Below are 19037 nucleotides of genomic sequence, written 5' to 3' on the forward strand. Positions count from 1 at the left end.
CAACCTGGTGGCTCATGTGAAGAATGATGGGTTTAGTTTTGGGCCTGGTAGCATGAGGCAGGAAAGGCTTAACCCACAAAGCCCTGGGCCTGCCACGGTGAAATGGTACTTTTGGGTTGAGATTATTGGGATTTTACTGTTTTGGTTATGGCTCATTCCGGAAAAGGCATCTGTCTGGGTGAAGGAGTTTTGGCCACATATGTTGGCAAGGTCTGGAGTGTGCTGCTGGTGGACTTTACCCTTGATAGGGTGTTGCCAAGTTCCTTGTTTTTAATAATAATATTTCACGTCTTTACTTCTCTCTCCTTTGCTTGATAGGAGGGAACCGGCTGCTGGTGGTAGCAAATCTTTCTTTAATTTTCCCAGTGATAGATTATTACATCATTTTAAATGGTGTTTAATTTGTACATGTACCCTGAGGCTTTTAAATATTGAGCTTATTTGATTAGTTGGAAATCAATCTGGGCTTCACCAAAAACCATGCCCCTCATTTACAGAGGACAAAACTAAAGGCCCAGATGGTTTAAAGCTTATAGTGACTTAGAAGCAGACTCTGTCCAAGGATTGTTTAGAGCCCCTAACGTGGCTCTTCCTTTTTTCCCCACTTCTCTCCATCAGACTTTATATTTACTCTTGTTTTCACCTGAGAATCCAGGACAAAGACATAGAAGTAGTCTGGTTTCCCCCTTCCTCCCTCCCCCCTGCATCTGGTAGGTAGTAGTTTATTACTTAAAGGTTGTCTTTTTCGTCTAATTCCTCCTTTCATCTTAACCTTGCAGGCCTTCCCCGAATCCTCTTGTGCTAGTCTCTCCTTTCCCTTTTCTCTCTTCTTTCTCACACACCTGAGACAGTGGCTTTCTTCTCTTTCAACAAGCTACCTTCCCCCCCCAAAAAAAAAAGAAAAAGGAGTATGAATAAGATGGCAGCCGGCCAAGCTGAGATTCTCCCTCAGTCTCTTAAAGGAGATTCTACAGCTTCACTGTCTGAGGAGGGCTCCCTGATGCTAATGAATTAGTGCCTTTGGCCCTTGCTTGTTTTTTGTTCAGTACTGCAGTATGGAGATTGTGTGTGTGTGTACACGGCACACATCTGCCAGCATACGCACATGCCCATCTCTGAGATAGAAGATATGAATAAGTTTTAGGACCCAGGGTTGAGCAAAACCAGAACCTCTCTTCCTGTTTGATTTTCCTCCTCCTCCTGAAGAACAGAAGTGAAAGAAGAAATAATCCTGCTCCTGGTAAATGCATAATTTAGAATCTGCCCTGTACGGATAAGAAAACAGACTCTGCAGCTGCTGTATAAACCCAGACTGGCAGCCAGGGGCTTGTTTTCTTTTCCTCCCACAGTGTTTGCACAGGATGGGGGGTGGATGGGGTCAGAGCTTGTCCTCCCTTCCGCCCTGCCTTCCCCCATCTAGCAGTCAAGACTGGACTTCAGAAGCATTTGGTTCAAGGAGAAGCTGTTTGTCTTCTTTGCTGCTGTTCTTTCCAGTCTTCTACAGACTTCTAGGAGTTCTGTCCTTCTGAGCTGCTGCATTTTCAGCATTTCATGGTAAAGGAACAAGGGAGGAGCTCAGGAAACCCCAAGTGGGTTATCAGGGTCTTTCTATCAGGGATATTTCACATTTTCATAATAACTGACCCACAGTGGTTCAGTTTTAGCCCCCAAAGATGACACTTTTGTCAATGGTAAACTTACAGCCGTAGGGTATGACTCACTGGGGTGACTCTCCTGGGCTCTGTGGGTTGGGGGGTGGGGTCACAAAGAAAGGGAAGGGAAGGTCTTGTGCTGTCCAATGGCTGGGTAGTGACTTATGTAGGACCTTACCATTAGCAAATGTGACCTTAGGCAGGAATTTTGTTCCCACGTGATGTAATGGTAGGAACATTACTCAGAAGACCTGAGTTTGAGAATCTTGACCTGTGTTACCATAGACAAGTCACCTTCTATAAAATGAGAGGGTTAGACTACATAGGTCACTAAAATCTCAAAAATCCAATGATTCCATACTAAATGGGGCCTCATCATAATGGGGGCACATGAAAACAAAGGGTAAGAAGTTTCCACCATTGTCATTGACTGGTCAGTTGGCATTAACCCAACCACAATTTTAATACAGTACCATGCTGGTTTGCCTTGATGCTGATTGACAACTCAGACAGTGACAGGGAGTGCTTGGAGGGCCTTCTTTCACATAAAGTCATGCCAGAAAATGGTTCTGAGGCAGCCTCCTGAGGAAAGGAAACATTGTAGCAGCCCTGGATACTGGTTGCTCCCAGCCCCTGCTGCCTTTCCCCCAGGCATCCTCACATGGACCCATGCCTGAGGTCCTGCCACCAAAGCCAGGCCCATAGGACTGCTCCTTCTCTGTCCCCCTCCCCCCATGCTCCCTCAAGCTGCACACTGTCCATTTGTGACAACTTTTCCTCTTCCATCTTCATTTCAACTTCATTTCACCCTTGATTAAAAATATGGAGAGGGGGGAAGGAGAGCACATCTTGTGCCTTGGGCCCTGTCATGTAGCCATGCTTACTCTAGGTCCCTTCGTCAAAAGCTGGATATCTCAGCTTTAACCTAGTCAAACTGAAGGTTTTCCTGGCTCAGTGCCCATGGAAGAGAAATCTCACACTCTTGAGCTCAGGCTATCGGTACCTCAAGCCTGAGTGTTCATTCAAATTCAACTAGTTAAATGTTAAAAGAAGCATGTGGGAATCAGAGGAGACTTGGGTTTGAATCCCACTAAAGTCATTCAATATCTCTGATCCTGTTTCCTCATGTAAAGTGGAATTAAAAATATTTGTGGTGGGGGCAGCTAGGTGGCACAGTGGATAGAGCACCGGCCCTGGAGTCAGGAGGACCTGAGTTCAGATCCAGCCTCAGACACTTGACATTAGCTGTGTGACCCTGGACAAGTCACTTAACCCCATTGCCTAGCAACCCTCTCAAAAAAATTGTAGTACTTGTTATAAAGTTGTTTGAAGGTACAACTGAGATAATGTATGTAAATTACTATGAAAGTCTTTATATGCTGCTATAATTATTATTATAATCTGGGTATATATGTGGGCTTTTGGTGACTAGCTCTAGGGTTCTAGGATAGGAGAAGTGGGCAGAACTGAAAGGACTCTCTTAGAAGATTCACCACAAAAGTGGTAGGCCTGGTAAGAAGGGGACAGTGTTTTGTATGCTTTCTGAAAAGCCAGATGGATCCCAGATATAATCCAGTAAGAGAAGACTTGATTTTGTTTGTCTTCTTCCCCCATCTCTCTAAATAATTTTATCTTCAAAGCATGATGCAAGTGTTAATTAACACTCACAACTCTCCTGGGAGGTAGGCGAATGGGAGCACCCCCAGCGAAAGAAGCCCAGGAAATAAACAGGCTTCACAATAGCTGAGTGGGCCTGAGGATGGCCTTGAAACCTGTGGACCTCCCCCTCCCCCATGTGAGGCCTCCGCTTAGCCCCTGGCCATGAGCACCCAATGTCACAAGGCTGCCCTGTGAAGAGCATCACACATTCTTGGTGTAGTCAGCTCCCAACAGAAGAGATGTAGCTTCATGGGGTTAGACGTTTACCCTCTCTATTAAGTCCAAGATGACCAGGGAGGGCAGAGAAGAAGGTCTGCTTCAGAAACTGCCCCAAACAGGAAGGGTCTGGGTATGGCATAAATGTTTATTAAGCTTTTCCTCTGTGTAGGGCCTGGTACTGCCTCTTGGGAAATGCTTTCCCTCTGGATTAACATCCACTTAGAGGTTGTGCGGTGGAGAGTGCCAGGCCTGGAGTCAGGAAGACTTACCTTCTGGAGTTCAAATCTGGCCTCAGACACTGACTAGTTGCATGACCCTAGGCAAGTCACTTAACTCTGTTTGTCTCAGTTTTCTCATCTGTAAAATGAGCTGGAGAAGGAAATGGCAAACCATTCCAGTATCTTTGCCAAGAAAATCCCAAAGACTGAGCAATAACACTGTATATAGCTTGTGTGTACTTAGTCAAATGTCGTTGAATGTGAGTGCCTTCAGGGCAGGGACTGTGTTTTTGCTTTTCTTTGTATCTCTAGGGCTTAGCATAGTGCCTGGCATATGCTAAATAAATAGATGCTTAATAATAAATGCTTGTTGACTGACTGACATACTCGAAAGAAGTTGGCCAGCCAGTCTCCTGCTGATGTTTAAGGCCATCCACTATGCCCAATTCAATTTAATAAAAACCTATTAAAATAATAAAGCCTAATAAATACTTGCCATGGTCAGTGTGTACTGTGCTGTGAGCTGGGACTGTGAGAATGAAAAAATGGCATAGCCCTTGTCCACAAGAAACTTATAGTTCAACAATTCCCAGGCCCAATTTTAGGAGCAATGGCTGATTTAGGGTTCACTGCCTTTTTGACTTTGTGACTCTTAGAGGATTCTGGAGGTGCCACTTGGGGATGAGAAATTCTTCTTGCAAGTGCTGGGAATCAGTGGTTCTAAGCCTTGGGCTAGGGCAAAGGCAAGGAAGGGGATTCCCTTGAAGACTTTTCTCCCATGGGCTCTGGCCCAGCATATTTTGGAGTCTGACCTTTCCTAGCCCTAAGGGGCAAATATGACTGGGATCCAGCTTTCTGGATTAAAATTTTTTTCCAATTAACAAAAATCTGTTCTCCCTCTTCTACCTTCCTTTCATAATAAATATGCATAGTCAAGGAGAACAAAGTCCTGCACTGGCCAGGTCCAAAAATGTCTCATGCTGCGCCCTGAGCCAATCCATCACCTCTCTGTCAAGATGTGGGTAGCATCCAGCTTGCTGGATTTTAATGGACACTCTGGGTAGCTGTTGAATATGCTTCCAGCTTGGGGGTTGTATGTAGGAGGAGTGTCTGTCACCATTCAGCAAAAGTGGTGGTATTGGGTCCTCTACAATGCTTCACTCGTCTATTTAATTTTCTTTTGAGGATATGACAAAGAAGAACATTTAAGAGACAAGACCTTTTGGTCCTAGAGGGGACTTCGGGCTCTCCTTGTCTCCTGGCTTACTTCACAGACAGTATCTCTGACAGCTTTTGGGCTATGAGTCAGAAGCTTTGGTCCCATGGCTAATTATTTTTCCCTCTCTTGGCACTGCAGGCTGCTGACAACGTGCCGCAGACCTCTGCCTGCAAGTGAGTCCTTCCTCCGAAGCCACTGCCAGCGTGTGGAGCCTGCCCCACACCCGCCACCTGCCAAAACCACGGCATTTACCTGCGTCTTTCGGTGTTTCCCCTGCGACCCATCCTGTGGGAGCACCTCCTGGGCCACCCCTGAGTTTGGGCAGCATTCAGCGGCAGCTCCAATGGTGAAGATGACAAGGTCCAAGACTTTTCAGGCATATCTGCCTTCCTGCCACCGGACCTACAGCTGCATCCATTGCAGGGCTCACCTGGCCAACCACGATGAACTCATTTCCAAGGTAGGTATCCTGCCTTGGGCTGCCCCCTACTTTGTATGTGCCCTTGGTGGGAGCACTCCTTCCCTCATTCATAAGCTCTTCTAGGATGACTAATGCACTATTTCATGAGGGGACAGATCTCTCACTGGTGAGGCTGATTTCCCTTGTCACCCCAGCCACCCCCATTTGGATGCTTATAGTCAACTAAGAAGATGCTCAGGGGATGGAGGGGACTGGTGTAATTTACTCAAGTCTGAGGAAATTGAACATCAGTCAGCCTGCAAATCAACTGGGGTTATGTTCCAGTAAAAAAAAAAATGGGGCTACTGGGGATGATGGAATGTGCTTGTCCTGTGCCCATAGGTCTGGACATATTATTGCAGTCTTTCTAGGGCTGGTCTGGAGTGTCAGATAAAGTCAAGGATAATCACTTACATTTAAGGTTAGCCCAGCTGTCCTTAACCTATTTTTTGTCACACACTTATTTGGCACTGTGGTAAAGCCTTGGACCCCTTCAGAGAAGGAAATTTTAAAATACATAAAATACACAGGGTTACAAAGGAAACCAATTCTATTAAAACATAAGTAAATTGTGTGTGTGTATGTGTGTATGTGTGTGTGTGTGTGTGTGTGTATAAAACAAGTTCACAGGGCCCTTCACCAAATTAAGAAGCTCCTCTTAGTCAGGTGATCTGCTGAAGTGGCCATTCTATACGGAAAGCCAAAAGGAAATTAGTTGAAGAGCTGATGTGAGGGCACATGGGACCTTAAGATCATAGCAACATGGATCCAGAGCCAGAAGGGATTCACTCTAGTCCAAACTCCTCATTTTATAGATGAGAAATCTGAGTCTCAGGGAAGTTAAATGATTCGCCCAAGATGTCCCACAAGTATTAAAAATCTGAGGCAGGATTTGAGCCCAGGTTCTTTTCCTCTGGACTAGGGCATTTGGCCTAGGTATCCAGGCCACTTGCAGCTGGCCATCCAGGACAAAAATGTTGCTATTTTTGGTCATATACAAAAGCAATAGCATCCCACCTTCCTTCCCAGCCAGGACTCCCCCTGCCCAAAACCAGATTCCCCCCAGAGGGGCAGAGAACTGCTTTCTCCTGTTTTTTGCCTCCCCTCCCCCCCCAACTCCTACCTATTCTTGCTTAGGCCTAATGATGAAGGTGGTACCAGAGGCACTGCCTTAGGCAGCCCCCAGTCCCTTAGGGGCTATCCAGGGTAGAAGCTAGTTTCCTCGAAGTTGGAATGAGGAGTACAAGGGTCATCATGGAAAGTAGAATAGTTTCCTTCTAAAAGCATCTCATGCTATTAGAGGAGAAAAATCTCATGTAAGCCCCTGTTACGTTGGGAGGTGATCAGTATTGCTGGGAAAATCTACCCAGTCACATGGTTTTCCTGGTGTGTCAATGGGAAATCCCCTGGATTCATCTGGAACCTCCCATTACTGGGAGGGGAACTATAGAGAAACTGTTGTATGCTCTGTGTTGAGCCATAGGCCTGAAGAGTCACAGCACAGATGGGGTTTGCCTTGACCAGGAGCCATCTGGGCTAAGCTGCTGGGGCAAGGAGACCTTAAGCTTCAAGTGCAGCCCCAAGTCTGCACTTGACCCATTGCAGAACACTGCAGGATAAAGACACAATTATCAGCTTACTAAGCTGAGCTGGTCTGGGGGAGCCAGTTAATCCTGGTAGAGCAGGGCAGAGCTTCCCAACTGACTGCCTAGCACAGTCAATGAAAGCTGCTACCAGAGCAGGGGAAATGATGGGGTATGGAACAGGAGCTCTTAAACTGTCTATAGAGAGAGTTCAGCAAGTTTATGAACTTGAGTGGGAAAAAATGATATCTTCATTTTAACTGACCTCTAACTGAAATTTAGCATTTCCCAAAAAATTATGGATTTTAATTTTAATTTTTTTTTATTTTTTTTTTGGAGGGAGCTTTCAGGCAATTGGGGTTAAGTGACTTGCCCAGGGTCATACAGCTAGTAAGTGTCAAGTGTTTGGTCTGAGGTCAGATTTGAACTCAGGTCCTCCTGACTTCAGGGCCGGTGCTCTATCCACTGCGCCACCTAGCTGTCCCAAAATTATGGATTTTTAAAGAAACACTCTTTTGACAAGGGGTCCAGTCACCAGATTGCCAAAGGAGGGGGATCCGTGTTCCCCAAAAGGTTAAGAACACCTGGGAAATTAGAATCTCAGAAGAGCAGAATCAGAAGTAGACAGAGCCTCCTCTCGCTTCTGGGCCTCAGCCAAGGGTTTCTAGTTACCAGTGAACTTGAGATCTAAGCTTCAAGGCAGTAGCTAGCTCCCCTACCTGGAGAGGCTCCCATCTAGCTCTGGAGGTTCAGCTTTTGGTGCTGCCATGGAAGGAAAACCCTGCTGGATTCCTGCAGCCATTAGTCCACCTCCGATTTCAGTGAGAAGAGTATCTGGCTACAGGTACTAGTAGTACCTACATAGGATTCTCATCTGAGAGGGAGGCAAGAGTTTGCTGGTAACTTGTGTTCTTTTGGTCTGCTTCCTTTCCGTTTCCTCTACTTGTTCTCCCTGATAGCTCCTTCATTTGTTTAGTTGACCTTTAGACCCAAGTCTATTCAACCTGCATTTATTAAGGCGCTATGGTGTGCAAAGTACATTAGTGGGCAGATTGTAGAGTCCCTGCCCTAGTCTGCTGGAGGCTCCTCCTCTGACAGCTTGACTTGTCTTGGCTCCTCTTTGGGTTTTCTAGCAATCCCTTGGCTCTTAAAACCTTTTCATGAAAAAGTGGGGGGAGCTCTGTTCTCTTTCTCCTCCCCAGCTGAGAACAGCTGTTTTAGCCAGAGAGGACGAGAATGACTGAGAAGGTCATAGTGATCATGACTTTGGACTGAAACCTTTAGGTCAGTAGGGTAAGTAGGGAAAGAGACATGTCAAAAAGTTGTCTGGTTTCCTTTTTTATTTGTTTGTTTTTTAGGCAATTGGGGTTAAGTGACTTACCCAGGGTCACACAGCTAGTTAAGTGTCAAGTGTTTGGTCTGAGGCCGATTTGAACTCAGGTCCTTGTGACTTCAGGGCTGGTGCTCTATCCACTGCACCACCTAGCTGCTCCGAGATTTTCATTTTTTCACAGATGCCCTTGTCCTTTAGTTGTCTCAATTCCAATCTCTTAATTTTAGCCCAGGATTCAGATTTCTCAGGATCTTGCTCTTTTTCCTTTTTCCCTATATGTTAAGATAAGGCAGGGGTGGTAGAAGGGAAAGACAGTTGGTTTTTCTGATAAAGCACCAGAATGGGAGACAAGTGTGGGAATGACTCTTTCTCACTGGGAATCTCATTACTACAGAGAAGGGGGATATCAGTCAGGTTACTGGCCATGTGATCATCAGCCACTTAAGATCTGGTTGGTCAAAGTTGACTTTTTTGGAGACACCTCCCCCACCTCAAGAGTAGTCTTTTGCCCTAAACAAAGTGAAAGGGATGTGTGTGTGTTTGTGTGTGGGAAGGTTTGCTGTGTTATCTCACTTATGTCAATCTGAGCAGGGGTGATGGGGAGCTTACGCTGTAGTTCTCTGGTCAAGCTTGAGTTGAAAGAGCATCTGTTGTTAAATGAACCATAGTAAAAGGGCAAAGTATCTGCTTGGTTCAAGGAATTCATTGAAGGTTATCTCTATGATTTTTCCCCAACTCCCAGTTATTTTTCAGCCTAGCATTTTAAGGCATACAATAACAATAACTGAAGATTTAGGTAAAATAAACTAATACTTTATGTACATTATCTCATTTGATATTCATAACTACTCTTTGAGAGTAGGCATTATTATCCCCATTTTATTAATGGAGAGGCTAAAGCTCAGACATGAAGAGTAACTTGCCTATAGTAAGAGTGTGTGTGTGTGTGTGTGTGTGTGTGTGTGTGTGTTTTGGGGATGGGGGACATTCAAAGGCAGATCTCCTGAGTATGGGCCCATTTCTTTTTCTGTTATATTGTAGTGCCTCTCCAAGATGCAGTGTAAGAGACTTTCCTTGAAGTATCCCTTGAAAGGTAACATAGGTCATACTTTATTGATGGTATCCCAGTAAAGTCCTATTCCCATGCATTCTCCTAACATCCTACTCCAATACCTACTCCTCATGACATGTAAGTGAATATGTTTTCTAAAGCTATGCCAGCAGAATACAAACTCACTTAACAAGCTCCTATTGAGTTGGAAGACCTTTTGGGTATAAGAGAGTATGGCTTGGGTAAAAGAGTATGACTTCTGTGCAAGGACCACCCTTGAAAAGAAGCTCAGGTTGGCTATAGGCTGAAGTTTTTTTTAACCACAGCGGCTCTTGAAGACCAAGAGAGGTTGCAATCTTTGTTGGTGGTGCTCCCTCTCTAACAAAATTATAAATCTTTGAAGTAACAATAACCTTAAACAAGGTTTACAAAGTCCATTCTTCTGAGGTAGGTGTTATCATAACCCCCATTTTACAAATGAAAAAATCTGAGGCTCAGAAAGATTCACTGATTTGGTCAGAGTCACCTAGCTAATAAGTATTTTTTTAAATGTGTTATATATTTAACATTCTATTTTAACGGAGTTCTAAAATGTTTCTTTCTTTCCCACTGCCTTCCATGCCCACTGAGAAGGCAAGCAATATGATATCAATTATACATGTGAAATTATATGAAATGTTACTTCCATAGCTAACAAGTTTTTAAGATAGGGTTTGAATTCAGGTCTTCTTGATCTAAAGTCTGTTGTTCTGAAGTACAGATGGGGAAACTGAGGCTCAGGCTCCTGGGCTTGTCTATGGGTCATGTATTGAGTGTCAGAACCAGGATTTGAATGTACATCCAGTACCATAAACCCTTTAACACTGAATGGGAATCTGCTTTCCTAGGTGATGAACAGGAAAGCACAGCACTGGCCCAGGCACTTAGTCTGGAGCTCTAGCCCAGGCCAGATGTCTTGGAAGGCTTTTTCTCCCCCACCCATCCCCCACCCTTTGTTGGTTGTAAAAATTTCTACCAGAGTCCCAAAATTTTGGGGGGGTATGTGTTGGGGATGACATGAATGGAGAAGGATTATGGCTTGCTTCTCCCCCTCCTCCCCTCCCTGAGGGAGGAGGACATTTAGGAAGAGAGAAACCTTCAAATGACCTTTCCAGGTTGGTCCAGAATTATTTCTGTCTTCTTTCCAGTATTTTTTCTCTTCCTTAGGTGGAGAAGGCTCAAGGAAGTTATTTTAGGTTTGTGAGAGAAAACTACATCTTAATTTTAAAAAAATCTTGGATATAGTATCTGGCAGTGACCTTGGGGATGAGAAGCCTGAATGCTGAGTGAATGAGCCTGGGTGGAATGTATAGATCACCTTACCCTAGTGCTGTTCCAGCCCTTGTGCTCTTGAAACCCAGACTTTGCTGGCTTCAGGTCTTCCTTCCTCTCCTTTTTCCCTGCAGAGAGAGGTCTATTCACAAGCAGAGGCCAAATTTAGCACAAGCTTCAGTTTCCTTGCTCTTCCAGTGCTAGGATGGATGGGTGGACAGATTGGGGAGGGGGGGCATTTTACAGCTCTGCATTTTAGAAAATTGAGTAGAACTGGCTGTTGTTGAAAGAGTGAGGAAACTGGCTGGCATTGTACAAAGATTCCTTTATTTTGCTCCTTGGTCAGGCCCAGCAAAGAATAATCCATAGGTTCTTTTGGAGGTTTACTTAATGGAAAGAATAGTTTCTCCCCAGCCGCCTTCTTGGGAAACAGACGGTCTTTATTTTCATTGTTCCCCCCTCCCCCCTTTTCTCTCTTCCATTTAAGAAAGCCCCACTGGAGAATATGTCTCTACTTTCCCAGTCTTGACTTCTCCTTGATTTTGAAGTATGTCCTGGGGGACATGGGAGCTGAAACTGATAGATTGAAGCTGGGGTAGTTAAGGGATACTTTGTATTCTTAATAGAGTCTTTATCTGCAGATTGGAAATTGTTACACTAACTTTTTATTATTATTTTGGCCCCTCTCCATTATGAGATGAGGAGAACTGAAATGTTGAGTTCAAGGTCCTCCAGGGAGTCAGATTCCCAGGAAAGGGAGAGTAAGATTTCTGGCTCCTTTTCTTGCACTGTAACTTTGATCCTAGACTTCAATGCACTTCCAGTAGTGTTCCTCTACTTCTCTTTCAGTTGAATTTCTTGCCATCCAAGTCAGGTTGTTCTCTTTTCCCCACAAGCCCAGCATATAGCTAGATCTAACATTAGCTGTGTAATTTCCCCCTAGAACCAGAGCTCCAGAAGAGATGAGCCTGGAAAGGAAGGGATAAGAGAGACTGTAAGCCTGCTTTTGTTCTGGAAGACAGGGAAGGAAGGCTGAAGGAAGCCCACTGAATTGATGACTGAAATATCTAAGGAATGTGCTGAGGCATCCTCTAGCCTCTTATCCAATCCAGGGGGTATCACAGCTCAGATGGTGGAGTGTGCACAGGGAGGTGGCATTTTGAGTTGGTGAAAGGAATTGCTCACACTGTTGTGCTTCTTTACTGGAATGCTACTGTAAAAATGCACTTTCAGGATTATAGAACAGTAAAAGCTGCCTTTGGTGGCTAGGTGGTCCAGTGGATAGAGTGCCGGGCCTGGAGTGAGGAAAACTTGAGTTCAGATTTAGCCTCAGACACTTACTAGCTGTGTGACCCTGGGCAAGTCACTTAACACTGTTTGCCTCAGTTTCCTTATCTGTAAAATGAGCTGGAGAAGGAAATGGCAAACCATCTAGTATCTTTGTTAAAACCCCAAATGGGATTGTGAAGAGTTGGATAGGGTAGAAATGACTGAACAACAACAAAAAAGCTACCTTAAAAAAGACAGACAACTGGGATGAGTAGAAAAGCCTCCATAGGCTCATTGCTCAACAGACCTGGGATATTCAGTTTAAAAAACTTGAGATTTTTGAAGGGCTTGAAACCAAGGGGATTGCACTTTTCCTTCCACTGTTTCCATGAAAAACTTTGTGTAGCACCTGCAAGGTATTGCTGGCCCCTCAGGAATGTATTAGTGACCCATTTAAAAATTCAACATTGGTAAATTCATTCATTCAATAAATATAACATGCAGGTCACTGAAGGCACTGGGAGAGATAGAAAGCTGATATAAAGACATAGGCTTTGCCCTCATGGAGCTTCCAGTCTCCATGTTTGTAAACTACAAACACAGGTGACTTTAATGCTCAGGATTATTTGGGAGTATTAAAGAAATAGCATGTCATTTGAGGTCTGACATTATAGTTAAGTACCCATTGTAGGGATAAGTAAAAGGTCTCAAAGGAGCCTAGGAATTTAAATGGTAAAGAGTGTTCTAGCTACAAGAAGAAAAACCATCAATTATCAGTGATAAGAAGCAGTGCTGAGGCAGGAGAACAGAGGGCACTGTGGAGGAATCAGAGCAGTCCAATCCATCTGGAAAGCAGAAGAGGGAGTAGTGATATAAGATAAGGTTGGAAAGTATAGGTTGGCACGAGATTATGAAGGGCCTTGAATTTGGGGCAAAAGAGTTTGAACTTTGCAGGGTAGGCAATAGGGAGCCACTGAAGACCATTGAGCAGAGGAGTGACGTGACTAGATCAAGCAAGATTGTACTGGCAGTGATATGAAAGACTGCAGTGGGGGGAGCAAGAGTAGATGTGGGAGGGCAATGAGGTGGTGCTGTGGATAGATCTCTGGCCTTAGAGTCAGGAGGACCTGAGTTGAAATCTGGCCTTAGATACTTGATACTTACTAGCTGTGTGACCCTGGGCAAGTCACTTACCCCCAACTGCCTCACCAAAAAAGGAAAAAAAATAGATGTGGAAACTGTTAGAAGGCTATTGCAATATTCTATGCAAGTAGCAATATGGGGCCAGTGTGTCAGATGGTGTGTCGGAGGGAATTACTGAAAAGACGGGAGAGGGAGGTTATAGAGAGGTAAGATCAATAGTAACCTATCTCCTTGAGAGGTGAGGGATAGAGGGAGAAAGAAAGTTGATCCTGGGATTATTATAAATATTGTTGAAAAGGTGAATGGTGGGGTCTTAGACAAGTAGTGAGTAAGGAAGAACAGATCAGATGGAAAAAGATGATGGTCTGAATTTGGGACATGTTAGAACGAGATGCTGATGGGTCATCCAGATAGAAATGTCCAACCAGCAGCTGAATTTGGAAGTCTGGAATACTGAAAGGCCAGAATTGGTGACATAAAATTTGGGAGTCATCTTAATAAAGGGCCATTTGTGTTTTGAGGAAGAGCTAACCCTGCTCTCTGGTTGGATTTGGAGGTTGAGTTTTTCTCTTCTAATGGATTGAGCATCCATTAGTGTGTGACTAATAGATTGACCGTCCATTAATGTGTTGATGAAAACAGGTTTCTTGAAGGTGGAGAATGTGTTTCATCATAGAACTGGGGGGAAGGTTGGGTCACTATCTAAATTGTATACTCATATTTAGCATACCTAAATCACACCTGTCCATGTTCCTAAAAGGAGATAACCACCATATTCAAGGTCTAGACCAGGGCTTCTTAAATTTTTTCCACTTATGACCCCTTCAGCACTTCTTAAAGTGTGGGTCACATCCCCGTATGGGATGGCCGCCCATAGTTTAAGAAGTGCTGGTCCAGACTTCATTTAGTTTTGCTACTTAGACCTGTGTGACCTTGGGCAGCTCATTCAACTTCCTTGGACTTCTCCTGCTTCTCATTTGGATATCAGATGGCTTGATGAGATGAGAAGCTTCCCTTCTAACTCTCAATCTTTGATCCTCTTATCTTCTGTACTAGATCTTCCAAAGCCCTAAATTCTTTATCTTCTAGAATTGCCCTGCAGGGGAACTTGACTGGACAGAAAAGCCAAGGACCATAGAACCACAGACATTGTCAGCTGCAGTGGAGAGCCAATCTAGGCCAACCACCTCATTTTACAGAGGAAACTGAAGGCCAGGGGGTGAAGTGACTTGGTCACAGTCATACAGATACTAAGCAGCAGAATCATGATTCAAACCCAGGTCCTCTGATTTCAAATACAGTTCCCCTTCCATTTGCCGGGGCTGCCTCTCAAGAACAGCATTGATTTCTTCAAAGCACTTTTACATATTATCTCCATTTGCTTCTCGCAGCAACCCGAGAAGGAGCTGGTATTGTGATTTCCATTTTATAGATGAGGAAACCGAGGCTGAGAGATATTAAGTGACTTGTCCAGGGTCATCCAGCTAGTAGATAGTATATGGCCTGGTTTGAACATAGGTCTTCCCTGACTTCAAACCCTGTAGGCTCTCCACTGCCACTTAGCTGACATTCTCCAGACAGTTGTTTCTTCCTTTGGGTGGAAGGGGAACCACATGGATTATGCACAATACTGTGTGCATATTCTAGGCTTCCTTTCTCCCCTTGTATTTCCCGATAGGACAGAAATTCAGCCAGTCCATGGTGAGAAGGGCCATAAAAGGAGCCTGCCAGGAATATGGCCCTGACAGTTGGTGGAGAATAGTTAATGGTTAGTCTATAACTATCCTATATGGTTAGTCCACGGATTCCCAGGCTCCTCAGTGCATATGAATGATGGGGGAGTGGGGGTGCTGGCTGCCATTGAATCTCATTTATTGCTGGTCTCATCTTTGGGGCACATAGCCTGTCTGTAAATATTAGTTGTCATCTAATTGTGGAAACAGTTATAGGAACTATTCAGTCTGAAATAATTTCTTCCTATCTCGTTTCCCCTGGTAGAACGTAAGTGCCTTGAGGGCAGGAACTATTTCATTTGTCTTTGTCTCCCCAGTGTTTGGCATAGATGGCACCTAAGAAGTCCTCATGGATTGATTTGATTGACATGAATTCAAGGCAACTCATTATTTAAAGGGGGTTTGAAAGTCACTTTCTCTGTTTTTTCCTTTTGAATGGGAGGCAAGATCTGTCCCATGGTGGCTCTTGCTTCATGTGAAGATTAATGATCTGGGCAGAAGGAAAATCACTCCCCAATTTATTATCCAGGATGCTGCCAGGGACAAAGACTGGTGAATCATCTTTGTGTTTTTGCTACAGACTGCAGACCACTGGAGCATGAGGCTGCTCAAATATGATCCTCTCTCTAGTCGCTTTGAATACCAAAAAGAAATGTTGACTTGGGCTCTGAGATGTGCCCTATGAATGAACTCTGGGATTTGTAAATTGTCTGTAGTCGGGAGACTTCTTTGTGGGGTTGGGGAGGGCATTAGGGTTTGAGGATGAGAGCAGCTTTGGAGACACGTATTTGTCTCTCACATAGTTGCCCATTGCCCACAATGATAATTATGAAAATTGAGAAAGAGGCCCTTCCTGGTACCATTAATTGGGATCACATCTGTTTGCAGCCATGGGCAAATAAATACCCCATGAGATATTTTCCAGCATAGCTGGCCCAGAGGATTCTTCCTGAACAAGAAAAGGAAGAAGTTCCAGGAAGGACATCTGCTCAGAGGAGCTGCACTCACTCTGGTTTCCAAATGACTAAACTTGTCAGGAAGGGAGCATCCCTAGAATAAGAATAATCCATCTTGAACTAGGGCTGAAGCCAGGAGGAAAAGGAATTTGAGGTCTCTGCTTGTATAGTTGGTGTTACAGAGCCCTTCCACCAACAGGGACAGCCTTTAGCTAAGCGTCTCCCTATAGGCAAATGGGGTCACATATCTTTTCCTTCCTTCGATTTTTACTCGTGGTGCTCCTGTAATGGTAATATCCTCTCTTTCTGTCCTTCTCTGCCTTTCAAAATCCCACTCACAGATCTAACATTGGATGAGAACTCCTTAAAAACTCAGCTCAAATCCTACCTGTAGCCTTCCTTCATTCAATCATTTTTCAGTGGTGTACGACTCCATTTGGGATTTTCTTGGCAAAGACACTGGAATGGTTTGCCATTTCCTTTTCCAGCTCATTTTATAGATGAGGAAATTGAGGCGAACAGGATTAAGTGACTTGCCCAGAGTTACATAGCTAGGAAGTATCTGAAGCCAGATTTGAACTCAGAAAGATGAGTCTTTCTGACTGAAGGCCCAGCACTCTATCCACTGTGCTGTCCCTCCATTATCTTTTTTTTTTTTTGGTGAGGCATTTGAGGTTAAGTGACTTGCCCAGAGTCACACAGCTAGTGAATGTTATGTGTCTGAGGCCAAATTTGAACTCATATCCTCCTGACTCCAGGGCCAGTGCTCTATCCACTGCACCACCTAGGTGCCCCTCTGTCCCTCCATTCTAGAAACAGCCTCATATGGTGGGTAGGGCACTGGGCTTGAAATCAGGAAGATGTGCTTTTAATGCCACCTCAGATGTTTACTGTCTGTGTGGCCCAGAACAAGTCCCTTACCCTCTCTATGCTTCAGTTTTTTCAGATGTAAAATAAAGGGATGTACGGGATGATGGCCTCTAAGGTCCTTTTCAGCTCTAAGTCTATGACCTTTCTCATCTGAAATCTTACAGCATTTGTCTATATTGTTCATTTGGCAATTAGTCATGTGCTACCTTATGATGCCTTTTGTTCTATTCATGTCTTGTTTTGCTTAATTTTTCATGCATTTGTGTCCTTTCCCCCCTCCAATTAAGTCATAAACTCTTGAAGGTCGAGGACCTTGTCCTTATATATAATAACAAAAGTGGGTAGTATTTATATAGTACTTGTAAGTCTTGCAAAACACCATGCTATCTTCTATCTCATCTGATTTTTTAAACTCCTACAGTAATCAGCAATAGTGTCCTTTCATTAATAAATGATGGATTGATTCAGGTTGTGTTTTCAGGAATGAAAAATGTTTAAGGGATTTTAAAAACGTCCATTCATTGTGAGACTATAGAGTGCTGGAGCAGCCAAAAAAGTTCATTTGATTTTGGGCTGTGCCATTTTTGCTCTGTCCTGGACAGACATCTGGCATATTGTACTCACTTTTGGGCACTGCATTTTTTTTTTTTGCTTTTTGGTGAGGCAGTCGGGGTTAAGTGACTTGCCCAAGGTCACACAGTTAGTAAGTGTCATGTCTGAGGCTGGATTTGAACTCAGGTCCTCCTGACTGCCAGGCTGGAGCTCTGTCCACTGCACCACCTCGCTGCCCCTGGGCACTGCATTTTTAGGAGGGATGTTGACAAGCCTGAGAGCAGAATGATGGAGGTCCTCTACATTTTTTTGATTACACACACTCCATTAGCAGAAATTTTTGAGCTTGTACCCCTGATATTATTGATATTATATAATTATATATATTATGGAATTTACCAAAATAGAAATTTTAAAAAGTTAAAGTATTTGATACTAGATTTAATAGGGAGCCACTGGAGTTTATTGAGTGGGGAAGTTGACATGATCAGATGGACACTTTGGCAGCTGTGTAGAGAATGGTTTGGAGAAGGGGAAAGATGAGATTAGGAAGCTGTTGCATTAGTCTAGGTGAGACAACTAGGGTGGTGGCTGTGTAAGTGGAGTGGAAGGGATGGCACAACTAAAGAATTGACAAAATTTGGCAACTTGATTTGTGTGGTGAGAAAAAGGGAGAAACCTGGGAGACTGGGGGTGGGGGGAGTGAGGTGGTCCCTTGCACAGTAATAGGGAAATTGAGAAGAGAAATGGGTTTTGGGGCAAAGACAATGAAATCTTCAATGATGAACACAGCTCTTAGTCACCCCATGAAACTCACTCTGTCCCACCCTTCCTTCCCCCAAAGATTGTTTTGCTTGGTGGGAAGGGTGGGGGATTCCAGGTGATCTCGGGAGCAAAAGGTAGGAATTTTCCTAGTGGTACCTGAGCAGTTGCTGCTATGGGTGCCAGGGAGCCAGAAGTAATGTCATAACTTCTTTGAATTGGCCCATACTAGACTTGGAAGAAGGGAAGTTTGGTAATATAACACAGGGGAGAAAGGGATCAGAATTGGGGGGAAGGGGGAAGAGTGTGGTTGTCTTGGAGACAAGCCCTGCCCATAGCTGTGGTGTGGAGGGTGGGATGCAAACTGTTTTCCTCCCCTATGATTGGTTGATCACTCACACACCTGAGGGGTCAGGCTTTAGCCTCTTCTTTGAAGAATACTGTTGTAGATCCTGTCATATCAGAACCAGTTGAAAAAACTGGAGATGTTTAGTCAGGAGAAGAGAAAATATGTGAGTGTACTCAATGGGTATGTGTGGGTGTATGGGTGTGATGGTGGTCACAGTAACACAGGAATGTAGGGTAGGGATTAGATTTGCTCCACCTGGCCTCAGAGGGTAGAACCAGTAGTGAGACACGTTTCGGTTTGATGCATCAAAGGTATTCAGAAGCAAGATGGGCTGCCTCAAGAGGTGGTGGGTTCCTCTTCCCTGGAGGTCTTCAAGCAAAGGCTGGATGATTACTTTTTGGCAGTTGTAGAGGGAATTCCTGTGGGCATGGATTGGTTTAAAGAATGGCAGAATATAAGCTTCTTGAGGGTAGGGACTGTTTTATGTCTCTCTTAGCAAACCTAGCACGAGTGCCTCGTACTTGACGACCACTGAGATCTCTTCAGACTCTTAGACTCAGAAATTTTGTGATTCTGTGCTGTGACATCCTGGCTTTCATCCTGGCCTGTGTCGCATCAGGGGGATGAGGAGATTTAGCAGGATTAAGCTTCCACCAAAAAGCCTGCTTGCTGCCCAGGAGAAAGGAAGGATTTAATTT

At 44.3% G+C, this 19037-nt stretch overlaps 1 protein-coding gene across 2 annotated transcripts in view; it reads left to right on the forward strand.

Moving 5' to 3' along the window:
• The window catches only part of YPEL2 (yippee like 2), a 73829-nt gene that overhangs the window by 13321 nt on the left and 41471 nt on the right, over positions 1 to 19037 (forward strand). For both annotated transcript variants that reach the window (XM_020991843.2, XM_020991839.2), the window contains one exon: positions 5106 to 5427. In XM_020991843.2, coding sequence (XP_020847502.1) covers positions 5311 to 5427 — 117 coding nt within the window. In that variant the 5' untranslated portion in view covers positions 5106 to 5310. The remainder of the gene's footprint in view (positions 1 to 5105; positions 5428 to 19037) is intronic.

This window comes from Phascolarctos cinereus, unplaced genomic scaffold (assembly GCF_003287225.1).
Source record: "Phascolarctos cinereus isolate Bilbo 61053 unplaced genomic scaffold, phaCin_HiC Scaffold_5;HRSCAF=322, whole genome shotgun sequence".
NCBI lineage: Eukaryota > Metazoa > Chordata > Mammalia > Diprotodontia > Phascolarctidae > Phascolarctos > Phascolarctos cinereus.